The sequence below is a fragment of the Asparagus officinalis genome, chromosome 6 (assembly GCF_001876935.1).
Source record: "Asparagus officinalis chromosome 6, Aspof.V1, whole genome shotgun sequence".
NCBI lineage: Eukaryota > Viridiplantae > Streptophyta > Magnoliopsida > Asparagales > Asparagaceae > Asparagus > Asparagus officinalis.
The window spans coordinates 28,149,092-28,160,462 of NC_033799.1; the positions used below are offsets into that span (position 1 = coordinate 28,149,092).

Here is an 11,371-nt window from a genome sequence, read left to right on the forward strand (position 1 = left end):
ATTGTTTGTTTATAAAAACAAGTTATTGTTGAAAGTAGAAAAGTGAGGATAATGTGGTAACATTATTTTATTTATTTATATATTAAAAAACCATGTTTTTATTTAAATCGCTTCCCATCTCTATTTACCATTTGAACCATATCCAGGACCGTCATCAAGTAGTCATAAATAGTAATTTAACAAAATGAATAAATTCTAAACATATGTACCCAAAACAAAACAATAATCATGGATAGTTCTAGTATAATCTCACTTATAAAATTTTAGCGAAAAAGTCCTTGGTATTATTAGCATTATAATCTTTTTTTAATGCTAGCAAATGGGGATGAGAGAATCACAAAGAACACCCAAGGTACAAAATGTAAATAACCCAATTATTTATCTTCAATGAAAACAAATATGATATATTAGTTATTATAATATTTTTAATATAATGTTGAAGATGAAACAAATCTGACATATTAGTTATTATAATACTTTTAATATAATGTGGTCTCCATTTTTCACTTTCATGGCTCACTTCTGCACTTTTTTAGGGGATGTTGAACTTGCAAAAAAAACCTGATGTGGACTATTTATTGGATCTCACTTTCACTATCACTTTCAATAAAACAAACAAGTGAAATCTCAAAAATAAGTAACTTTCATACTTACAATTTTCACTTACAACTAAACAAACACCCCCTTAGTGGAGAATATTGCCGTTTAGTTGCTTTAGCTAACGTTAAGTAGTTAAAGTTTTGACAATAAAGTCGCAGAGCACGGCAAAAAAATGAAGCTACAGCACTACAAGCAACCGATAACGAATTTTCAGTATCAATATTGGCAGGCATGACTCTTTTACTCTTCCTTTACCATCAATATTTATTAGCAGTTTCCTCTTGTCCCACATAAATCCTCTAAGGTGCCCTAGAATTTCCTAATTTTTTTTGACAATATGCTCAAGTTCTATCTCTTTACACTCTTTTAAGTCCTTTCTCCTTTACAAAATTCTTCATCTTGATGCCCAGATGGAAAAAGATTGGATAGCAATATGTCGTCCAAAATTAAATGAATCGTTTACCATACATGAACTCAAAAATTAATCAAAGCATATACAATTTTTTGTAACTTGCTTCAATCTAATTTCTACAACCAAATTCGACGGTTACTGGAATTTGCTTGAAGATTGCTTGAATGTAGATTATATCTATATTCTATACCTTGTTCATCTTCTTTGAAAGTTGAGCACCTTCATAGAGAATCCAAACAATGAAGCAAAAAGCAAAGGAAATGCGACAACCACAACTGCAACGACTCCTAAAAAGTTATGCTTGAATCCGAAATAGTCTGTTAGGAACTCAGACACAACCTCTCCAGTTTCAAGTTTCTCCTGTACATCTCCAAACTGTGATGCAACTAGTCCATACAAAGTCCATGAAACAGGGCAGATCCAGTAGTACCATCTCCACCATATAGGAATCATCTAAGAAAGAAAAAGATTATATTCAGAATATAATTATTACATTGGGTACTGAAGTTGGAAATATTCCGACACATACGTCGGGTAAGCAGTCTCAAAAAATAATTGGATATACAAGTAAATAATTCATGTAATTTATCCAACAATTAAATTTTAAAGTTTATATATTGCAAATTAATGCAAAGATTTTCATTAGTTTCACATGCACCAAAGAATGCATCCACAAACAATACATCAAACATGGGTACATACAGAAACATACTCCATATGCATACAAGAACATACACCAACATAAAAACAGATGCAACATGCACGCACACATGTATGCACAAACACGCTTCTATACGTGCTCAAGAAGAAAAAGTAATATTACTATCTTTAGTAAATGTTTTGTTATTTTTCAAGTAATTAAAACTTTTTTTCAAGTAATGTAGGCTAAGATCACACAATTGTTTTTAGCTTGAATAAAATCAGGGAAGTTTTTGAGAAAAATGTCTGAGTATAAATAATAGGTTTAGGAGTCAAAACTTACCGTTCGAGGGATAATAAATCCAGAGAATAGATTCCACAATGAATAAAGCGATGAGGAAACTATTGACGAGATGCTCTGGTTAGGCGTCAAGCCTATTGCCATCATTCCGTAAAATGTGAAGTATAACAGCGTAAAATACATGAAGAACAGATACCAAAAGAATTTGGCAACTGTCCATTCAAATCCAATCATTGCATATACTATAACACCATACATCAAAGCCTGAACAAAGACATATGGAAGCTCGATCGCAATCTGCAAGAAAGAATGTAATATGTATTAAATGCCAAAAATGTAGAAGCTATATAGAAATAAGAAAATTTTATCTGTTAAGATAACTACTTGTGCAAACGAGTATGGAAAAGCTGAATACATTCCGGCTGCTCTCTCTCTGTAAAATACGGTCCTTTCTACAGAAACGACGGGTTGTACAGATGATGCATTTTTAACCCCGATGAAAAGAACAGAGGCATACATGGATCCCATTGCATTGAACAAATCTTGGTACCTATTCCTGAATAGAAAAGTTTTATCAGCATATATAGGATTAGGGAATAATCGCGCATAGACCCCTGTACTATCACCCAATAGAGAATAGTACCACTGTACCCACTAGTAATTTTTGTGACTCTTTTACCTTTCAGAGGTCTATTTGTCAAAAAACAATTTTCTCTTTCTCTAAAGGTAAAAGATTCCAAAAAATTACATTCAGGGGGTCTACCAACAATTGGGTGATACACAGCGGGGTGGATGCACGCTTAACCCATGGAGATATTGAGAAGTTTTAGTACAACATAAACTAAGTGTATAGCATACCTTTTGGTTCCAAGATCCCAAAATATTGTTCCAAATAGCAAAGCTATGACAAATGTGAAGAAAAATCTCACTGCAACATATGGAGGATTCCTCCAATATGATAAGTTTTGTTTCCATAGGCAAGCGAAGCATTGTGTGTAAAAAGACTGCGAGTATTGGGTAGGGAGCAATAAATCTCTTGAACCGGGTGCAGGAGAGCTGAGTTCTTTAATCAATTCTTTGTTCCTCCTGTGATAAAAATTTCAAGTAATGGTTTGAGAAATTGTAGAAGCATATACGAACAGTTCGATGATTGAACGTTTTACTCACTGAAACAACAAAGAGGTCTTGTATACATCAGTAAAATTGATACTAAGTAATTTTTCTTGAGCTAATGTGGTAGCTTCCAACATCCATGTTGCAGGATTATATCCATCTTTTATCTTGCTGACTCCTTGAATTTCCTAAAGAAATGGCAAAATCAAAATGTTTAGTCAATTATAATACAAGTGATTTTCTTAGTACATGAGAAAATTTTCTTGCTTGCTCACCTCAAAATACTTAATCAAATGACAAGAATGGTGTCCTAGAGGACCCACATATATCTCCTCTCCTCCTCTCTTCATTAGGAAGAGCTGCCAATAGGAAAGGAATTAGATAAGTCATTGCAATCAGGCATCCAAAAGTGTATAATTTGAATAGGGTTAATTGCGAGAGACTGCCTGTAGTCTCGTTATTTTGAACTTACATTCGCTAGTTTTATTGTTGCAAACCCCCGAGTGAATTTTTTTCCCACCCTTTTCAGGGAGTTTATTTGCAACAATAGATTTTCACTCAAGGGTCTATCTGCAACTATAGAACTACAGGGTAGTAAGTTCAATTTTGGCGATAGCACATGGGGTTTATTTGAATATTCCTTTACCTCATCAAAAGCTTCAAATATGTTAATACTAGGCTGATGTATAGTACAAACAACTGTTCTTCCAGTGTCTACAGTGTTTCTCACAGTTCTCATAACAATGGCAGCAGCTCGTGCATCGAGTCCTGATGTAGGCTCATCCATGAATATTATCGAAGGGTTGGCAACAAGCTCCACTGCAATAGTAAGTCTCTTGCGTTGCTCAGTAGATAACCCGTTAACTCCAGGCAATCCAACAAGGGCTTCTCTAAGTGGTTTCAGCTCTACGAGCTCCATGACCTCTTCGATAAACATCTGCATTCATCAGTTACATTCATCAGTGTCGAGGAAAAGATAAAGAATTAAAGAAACGTAAGAAGGCAATACTCTAGAGAGATAAAATATAACATTTTGTAAACTACACCAAGGAATAGTTATAGAGAAGGAAAACATGACATTTAACGCAAGTCAATAATTGAAAAAGAAGTTTATTTTTAGGGTAAATTTCAGCAAACCCCCACAATGAAAATAACTTTGGATGTTTTTCACTTAAACCCCATTTAGTTCTGTCAGAAAACACCAGTTCAAACGCATAGTTTTCTGACATAACTAACCTTTCTTGTTTCTGAATTAACTTCAGAAGGCAACCGAAGCCATGAAGAGTACACAAGAGACTCATACACTGTCACATGAGGAGAGTGGATATCATTTTGTTCACAATATCCTGATACTCTTGCAAATGTTTCTTGTTTCTTCGGATATCCATTTATGCAAATGTTTCCCTCTATATATCCACCTGTTTTTCTCCCGGCCAACACATCCATTAGTGTAGTTTTACCTGCACCGCTAACCCCCATTAGAGCTGTGAGTACTCCTGGTCTAAATGACCCGCTAATGCCTTTCAGAAGCTCGAGTCTTGCTTGGTCTCCAGTTTGTGCTTTCATTTCCTAAATTCATTCAATAAGTTCAATTCATCATTAGAGCAAGAAAATGACATTTTACCTTTGCAGCTGTGTTTGTTAATAACTTACTTGTGGCATGTCCACTGAGTATCTGATATCTTCGAATGTGACAGAAAGTGGTGCAAATGGAAGGACCATTCCCTTCTTAATCTGATTAGAAGGCGATGAACCTGACATGATATCTTTTCAGTATTACAATCGAAAACTGTAATGTAAAAGGTTTCTTTGTTGTTCTTGTAGGATTAGGCCAAATTTTAAAAATATATATATATATAATGGGTGCAGACTTACTTCTCAGTGAAGAGTGAACATTGGGATTGTTTTCTCTCGATGATGGCTCTGATATTTCACCTGTTATATTGGCATTCTTTTCCTTCAACGTCTCTTCTGACATAGCTTGCTGAGCATTCCCATAGGCTGCATGCAAATTAGTCCCCACTATTATTTTATTTGTTCCTCAAAAATAAATATTTTTCAGGTATGAAATTAGGTGGTTCGCCACTTACGACTGAGATACGTGAGAGCCACAGTGAAAAGAGAATTGAACAGAAAAATATATCCAAGCAATGCACCCACACCAATCCAATACCACTTTGCTTCAGGAAAAATTCCATGATCTTCTAAGACTCTCGCTCCTAATGTCTCCATTGATCCTGGAAGAATCTGCAGCATGATAGAATGAGAAACATGTATGATAACTTTAATTCTACAACTAAGAATATGTCTCTCAATGTTGAATCGATTTCGTCTCCTTACATGGCTCCAGCTTTTGCCAAGGAATTCATTTGCCGATACTGCATTTTGTGCGTACATCAAAGGTGATGACCAGTATCCCCATATCCACCATTTCTTCACATCATCTGTCAAATATAAAAATAAAGTGTGTTTTAGCTTGTTTAAACCTGTGATAGACGACAGAAACCTATTTTGTTCATGTTTTCAGTAGCTTACCTCTTCCTATAACGAATCCACCGAGCACCATAATCATAAGAAGTGCAAAAGATCCAACAGTGTTTGCGATGATCATTTGTCGAGTCAATCCAGCAATGAACCGAAAAAGACCTGATGCCATTTGATTGATAAGTAGGAAGACCAGAAACTGTCTAAAGAACCTGAAAAGTTGAACATAATATAATTATTACTTTCAAAAACAATCTAGGGTTAATTGCAATAGACCTCCTGCACAATCGCCAAATTTAACTTACTACCCCTGTAGTTCTATTGTTGCAGATAGATCCCCTGAAAGTATTCTATTGTTGCAGATAGGCCCCTGAGTGAAGATTTCTTGTTGCAGATTGACCCCCTGAAAAGGGTCAAAATATATTCACTCAGGGGGTCTATCTGCAACGGTAGAACTATAGAGGTACTAATTCAATCTGAAGATAATACAGGGGTTCTACACACAATTAACCCAAAAATCTAGATTGATGTTATCAGCTTTTCTTACCTTTCGACGTTTGGATCAAATCCTATGACATAGTAAGTCATGAACACCCACATTGCAACTTCTACTAAAGCTATGGGAATCTTGGTGATGCATTTCGGTATGGAATACACCCATGCTGGATAAAAGAGGAGATCTCTTTGCTTGAAGAAAACTGGTAGTTTCAAAATAGTCATCGGTAGCTCTGAGAGCTCATTGAACAAAATTCTGATTACCGAAAAGAAGAGCGCGCCCATATAAATCCTCCCATTGCTTACTGAATCACGATGCATATCAGTTCTGATAAATGCAGTGATCGCAAGCTGAGTTGCCTTAAAAATGTAGACAAAGGAGTTCCTCTTCATTAGTAATAGTTCTCTCTCAAAAAGTGCTTTGAACAGCTCTTTCATGCTAACACCGTATCTCGAAGTTTTTAAGGCAGCAGGATGGCTCTTTTTCTTATCATATGGGACCGAGAGCTCGTTTTTTATATCCTTGCCAATGTGGAATGATTCAAATGCATTTGCAAACTCTATGACAGGTATAAACCGATAAGGCTCATTACGTGCCCAATACTGTTCTTGATCTTTCCTTGAAGTCACCTATAAAAATAAAGGGGTTTCATGTATCATTTAAATGAAGAAGGATTATCTTGTGGGTTATTTGCATATAGTTCCCCTGCAGCATCGTTGTTTTGAACTTACTATTCCTGTAGTTTCATTGTTGCGAATAGGCCTTCAGGATTTCTTTTTATTTATTTATTTATTGTGACTGGTGAAATTTTGGCAGACTTTGAACCTTCCTGAAAGTGATCTATCTGATTGTAACAGAGTCAAAAAATTTTAACCTGGAGCATCTATCCGCAACAATGAAACTAAAGGATAGTAAGTTTAAAACAAGGGTACTACAATGCGCCTATGTGCAATTAACTTTTTTTTTATTTTGCATGAGTTATGAATTTGAATGGCCTACTTCTTGTAAGAAGTCGGCTACCCCTTTCCTCTCGGGGCATTGGAACCCCATGTACTCAAAGAACTCAAGCACATGTTCGCGGGGACCTTGATATACAATAAGGCCATCAGAGAGAAGGATAATGTCGTCAAAGAGGTCATATGTCTCTGGTGCAGGCTGGAGGAGGGAGATAACTGCTGTTCCTCCGAGTATGTGAATGGATTGCCTGAGTGAATTGACAATCTGAAATGTCGTTGAGCTGTCAAGGCCGGTGGATATTTCATCCATGAATACTGCTCTTGCCGGTCCGACAAGCATCTCACCTAAATTGTGTGAAGAGACAACATTAGCATACATGAAAGTTAAAGGAAGCAAGGAAGCACAGGCAGAACAATATCTTAAAGTCTTTTACATGCGGCTTTAGCAATATTTTCATGGCCAGAAAACTTGATTATTTTATGCATTAGTATTTTTGTTCCTGAAAAATCTGCTTTAGGTGCAGGCACAATAGGATTGGAATCTTGGTTCCTAAAGTGTCAAAGGACCTTGTTATTGCACCAAAACTCCAAAAAGTTATGGTGAAGGTTGAAGGTTATTATTTTATACCGTAGCATTGCCCCCCAACCACCCCCCGCAGCCCGTCAGGCCGAAAGCTGTTCCTATGGGTTGCAAAGTAGACTCACACGGCGGTGTCAAAACTTTTACAATCCATATTAAATTCATATATAGGTGGTAAAAACTGAACCTGATCACTCTGGTACAATGTCAAAGGTCCCTACAATTGCACCATGAAATTTAAGGTTGTGGTAGGGAAGGGACCTATGACAAAGTGCATCGAAATTCTGATGACACGATGAAGAGGTTAAGATTTATAATTTTAACATATGATACTACCTGTTGTAACACGCTTCTTCTGCCCTCCGGAGATACCTCTTCTCATCTGATCTCCTACCATAGTATCGGCACAGATGTCAAGCCCTAGTATCTGTCATTACCAAACTAACTAAATCAATCAAACAATCAATCAATCAACAAAAGCAAAGGTGTCCTTAGGTTCTAACTTTTTAAAAGGTAATCTCAATCTAATAAGTGCTAAATTTGAATATGCACTCATTTGAATGAACTGAAACGCATACCTTTAATATGTAATCAGTGACTACATCGATTTGCTGTCCTGGCACCGAAGCTGCCTGATTTATTCAAAACCGAAAGAAATATATCAGTATCTTATGTTTGCAAGAGAAGTTATTTACATTTGACAGTGGTATTTAAATGTCTAAGGCTCACCTTCATGAATACATCGATGTCAGGGTCTGGTCTGATATTTGCTGCTTTCTCTCTTCTTAATAGCTCAGTAAGCATGTCTGTATTTCCCTCCCCATAAGACATGTTTATTTCTATTCAAATCATATGAAATTATCTTAAAGTAACATATACCGAAATGAGACATGTTATGCCTACCATATCGTGTACCAACTCCCTGGCATCGAGCAGAGAAGGCTAAAGTTTCACGTACTGTGAGCTCTCCTATATGAAGATCATGCTGACCGATATAAGCGGCTGTTCTCTGGAGTACAAACTCATCACTTCCATGACCATTGTACGTTACTTTTCCTGAAACCTGTAGATCTAGGTATGATTAGTTCAATCACCATGAGATCGATGTACAAACGGATTTAAAAAGTTTTATATATGAATGTCTAACCTTTAAATCTGACCCCAATTTCCCTGCCAATGTCAATAAGAAGGTAGTTTTTCCTGAACCCGGAGGACCTAAAAGCAAGGTCATCCTAAAAATTGCGCAAATAGAACCAATTATTCACATTGCCAATAAAAATTTACAGTGACTAAATATTATCTTTCACCAAGAAATTACCTTTGAGGCTTGACAATCCCACTAATATTACTAAGCACCAATAACGGCTTCTTCCTACTCGGCAAAATATGAAGGTAATTTCCAAAAGCCTGATCAAGAAAATAAAATCGTATCAGTATAGAGTTGTAAGCACAATTGAAAATTTTTCAAAATGTCAAGTACCAACTTACCTCCAATACATTGATCACAGAATTAAGAACCGTGGGCAATCCCCTATTGCCAACATGAATCTCTGCTTCAACATTCAAGTTCTCATACCTCACCTCGATCATAGGAATATCGATTCCAACTCTGCGTATAAACAATAATAACACAACTAAAATTACACAAGAATGCAAACGTCAGCAAATTAAAAAAAAAATCACAGTTTTGATGATTACCGATCAATTCGTTCCCTTAACTTCTGCAAGAACTTCTCATTGTCCTCCTCTGCAACTCTAATCAATCTCTCCATCATCTTCTTCCTCTCTTCATACCCGAGGTTCTTGATCTCAACTTCTTTCATCCCTCCCTCTACATCGGTGACCATTAATCCTTTCTTCAGTCGATCACACGTTGGTAACCTCTCTAAAGAAGCCCACTTTAATGCCTCTTCATCATCTTCATCTTTTGAAGATCTTGAGAATATTTCATCCTTTTTATTCCACAATGATGAATTGTTTGCTCGATAGATATCGCCCATCTCCATTGAAATCTCTCAAAAAGCTTGTTCAATGGCTTCTCGTTTTTGGGAGAAAACTGAACCCACGTGTTTACGCGACTAGAGAAGCAAACAGATTTATAAAGAGTTCAGAGTTTCAAATGGAAACAGAGCTGTTATTATACTGGAATACCTGGCACATGACAACTTATACCTTAAGGGGTTGGGATTCAGTGGGCAATACTGAACACGCGGAGTTCTTGAAAATTTGGGCTAGAAAGCTGTCCATGTCAGCATTAGTGGTGGGCCTGTTAAGAGTCCTGGTACAAATATCTGTGAACCGTGTTTAGCATAGTTCATAGGGTCCAGAATCAAGAAGTTCTTCCCACCAAAATCAGGTTGACGCGGGGTTAATGGATGGTGTAATTTTTTTTTTTTTTTTTGAAAAGGTGGTTGGTGTAATTTTGGGTTTAATGGATGGTGTAATTTTTTTTTTTTTTTTTGAAAAGGTGGTTGGTGTAATTTTGGGTAAGTGGGATAATTTATGTTGTTATTCATTGGGGTTTTACTTTAAGGTACCGTTTGGCAAATGGTTAAGTTAACCCCTCTATTTTCATGCCATATATGGAATGGTGTGTTGGATTGGCTCAAAAGTAGATGGAAATCCTGTAATTGGAACCAATGTGTGCACTGGTTCTCTACCTGTTTGAGAGGTACGGGTTTAACTCAAAAGCTTAAGAAAATGGCTATGGTCACTACAGTTTCCATTTTGTGGAGAGAAGGGAATATGAGACTGTTCCAAGAGAAAAGCAAAGGTGCGGATGCAGTGATCAAAGAAATCAAAATGGAGATATTGTATATAGTTCTCAATAGCCCTGAATGTGTAAGTTGTAATCTCTGTTAAGGGGGTTTATAGTTTTCTTTTTGTTTGTTACTCAGTTTGCTAATCTGAGTCACTTGTGGTGTACTAAAACTTTCACATTTTGGTAGTGAATAAAATTTTTCATTCACCAAAAAAAAAAGTTAACCCCTCTAGAGGGGTTAAAATGAGGGGTTTACTAATACTCCTATTTAGATGGAATAAGAGTTAACACTTCTAATTATAAAGAAAATAGTCAAAATCATTGTTATTCCCAAACACTAAAACTGATCATAAAGGCTAAAATAAAACTTATTTAACGGGTTAATAATTTAGTCATTCGGATTATCAAATGGGCTAAGTACATTAATCATTCTCTTTAACCCCTTCATTAACTTTTTGCCAAACGGGGCCTAAGGTTTTATTAATTGGGACAATGATTGGGACAATTACCCTCACTTTTCCCATTTCTATACAAACTTTTTGTCTCGACTTCCAAAAATTACTCAATTCTTAACTTTGGACAATTATGAGGAAAGTAAGATAATTTTGAAGCACTAATTTATTAAACATCTAATATATGTAAATTGTATTATAATATATAATATATCTTAATTATATTATATTATAAAATTCTATTATAATGTAAGATAATAAAATATTATATAATATTATCTAATATAACATTATTATATATCATTATTACATATTGGTTAATAATATTTCATGTATTATAATATTAGTATTATATAATTATAATATTACTTTATATTATTTAGTATATATTTTATTAGTTAGAATAAAAATATTATTGTAGTATTTTTATGATATAAAATATTGTATTATAATATAGTGTTTATATATTTAATATAATAATATATTAATTATATTATAATATATTTTATTATATTATAATTTACTATTTTATTAATAGTATATTATGGTTATTATAAATATTATATTTTAATGAGGA

At 35.2% G+C, this 11,371-nt stretch overlaps 1 protein-coding gene across 1 annotated transcript; it reads right to left on the reverse strand.

The window, feature by feature from the left end:
• Positions 886-9,657, reverse strand: LOC109844749 (ABC transporter G family member 36-like). Its single transcript, XM_020413860.1, has 23 exons — positions 9,280-9,657; positions 9,070-9,190; positions 8,900-8,988; positions 8,729-8,813; positions 8,485-8,644; positions 8,311-8,387; positions 8,160-8,213; positions 7,918-8,008; positions 7,045-7,346; positions 6,097-6,674; positions 5,601-5,761; positions 5,406-5,509; positions 5,156-5,312; positions 4,941-5,066; positions 4,719-4,819; positions 4,302-4,634; positions 3,712-4,002; positions 3,341-3,424; positions 3,120-3,253; positions 2,811-3,038; positions 2,337-2,508; positions 1,995-2,249; positions 886-1,465 (listed from the first exon to the last, which is right to left on the reverse strand). Exons 1-23 carry the CDS (start codon positions 9,585-9,587, stop codon positions 1,208-1,210), a joined length of 4,269 nt encoding a protein of 1,422 aa, XP_020269449.1. The 5' UTR covers positions 9,588-9,657; the 3' UTR covers positions 886-1,207.

Coding starts and splice junctions, on each gene's coding strand:
- LOC109844749 (XM_020413860.1), bottom strand. CDS start 9,587: ATGGAGATGGGCGATATCTATCGAGCAAACAATTCATCATTGTGGAAT. Junction 9,191..9,279: donor TTAAGGGAACGAATTGATCG/GTAATCATCAAA, acceptor GTTTATACGCAG/AGTTGGAATCGATATTCCTA. Junction 5,313..5,405: donor TTGGCAAAAGCTGGAGCCAT/GTAAGGAGACGA, acceptor ATCATGCTGCAG/ATTCTTCCAGGATCAATGGA.